Source organism: Eimeria mitis, genomic scaffold, assembly GCF_000499745.2.
Source record: "Eimeria mitis Houghton genomic scaffold, Emh_scaff1070, whole genome shotgun sequence".
Classification (NCBI taxonomy): Eukaryota; Apicomplexa; class Conoidasida; order Eucoccidiorida; family Eimeriidae; genus Eimeria; species Eimeria mitis.
In genome coordinates, this window is record NW_013567423.1 from 12982 (window position 1) to 13670 (window position 689).

The window sequence follows — 689 nt, forward strand, 5'->3', positions numbered from 1 at the left end:
TCTGCTCAGCAGCAGCAGCAGCAGCAGCAGCAACAGCTGCAGCAGCAGCAGCAGCAGCAACGGCCGCGGCGACAGCAGCAGCAGCAGCGACAGCAGCAGCAGCAAAAACTCCTCCACAAGGAGCAGCAGCAGCAGCGCCGAAGAAGCAAACTGCCGCGGCGAGCTCTAGCCCTGCATGATGCAGCAGCAAAAGCACAGCAGCAGCAGCAGCAGCAGGAGCAGCAGCAACAGCAGCAGCAGCAGCAGCAGCAGCACGCATCCCGCGTGCTGTCTCGGCAGCGCCAAAGTCGCCTGCGGCTGCAGCAGCAGCTGCAGCAAGCCCGTGAGGAACAGCAGCAGCAGCAGCAGCAGCAGCAGCAGCAGCAGCAAGTACCTGCTTCTGTATTGTGGGCTTCTCAGGAGCTTCGTGCTGCAGCAGGTGATAGTGAGGACGAGGCGCTGTGGCTGCCAGCAGCAGCAGCAGCAGCAGCAGCAACTTCTGCTGCTGCTGCTGCTGCACCCGACAACCGCCGCAGCAGGAAACTCCGCAGGGCCCACAGCTTAAGAAGAGTTCAGAGCGCAGCTAGCAGCAGCAGCAGCAGCAGCAGCAGCAGCAGCAGGCTGCTGCTGTGGGGAGAAGGCAGCAGCAGCACACAGACAACAGGCAGCAGCCCATTAGAGCGGGCGCTGCTGCGCGCTGCGAGCTGCAG

General features: G+C 63.6%; 1 protein-coding gene across 1 annotated transcript in view; it reads left to right on the forward strand.

Moving 5' to 3' along the window:
• Positions 1-689, forward strand: part of EMH_0028780 (uncharacterized protein) — a gene marked incomplete at both ends in the record, with an annotated part of 2696 nt that overhangs the window by 1399 nt on the left and 608 nt on the right. The window contains one exon of the mRNA XM_013494202.1: positions 1-687. Coding sequence (XP_013349656.1) covers positions 1-687 — 687 coding nt within the window. The remainder of the gene's footprint in view (positions 688-689) is intronic.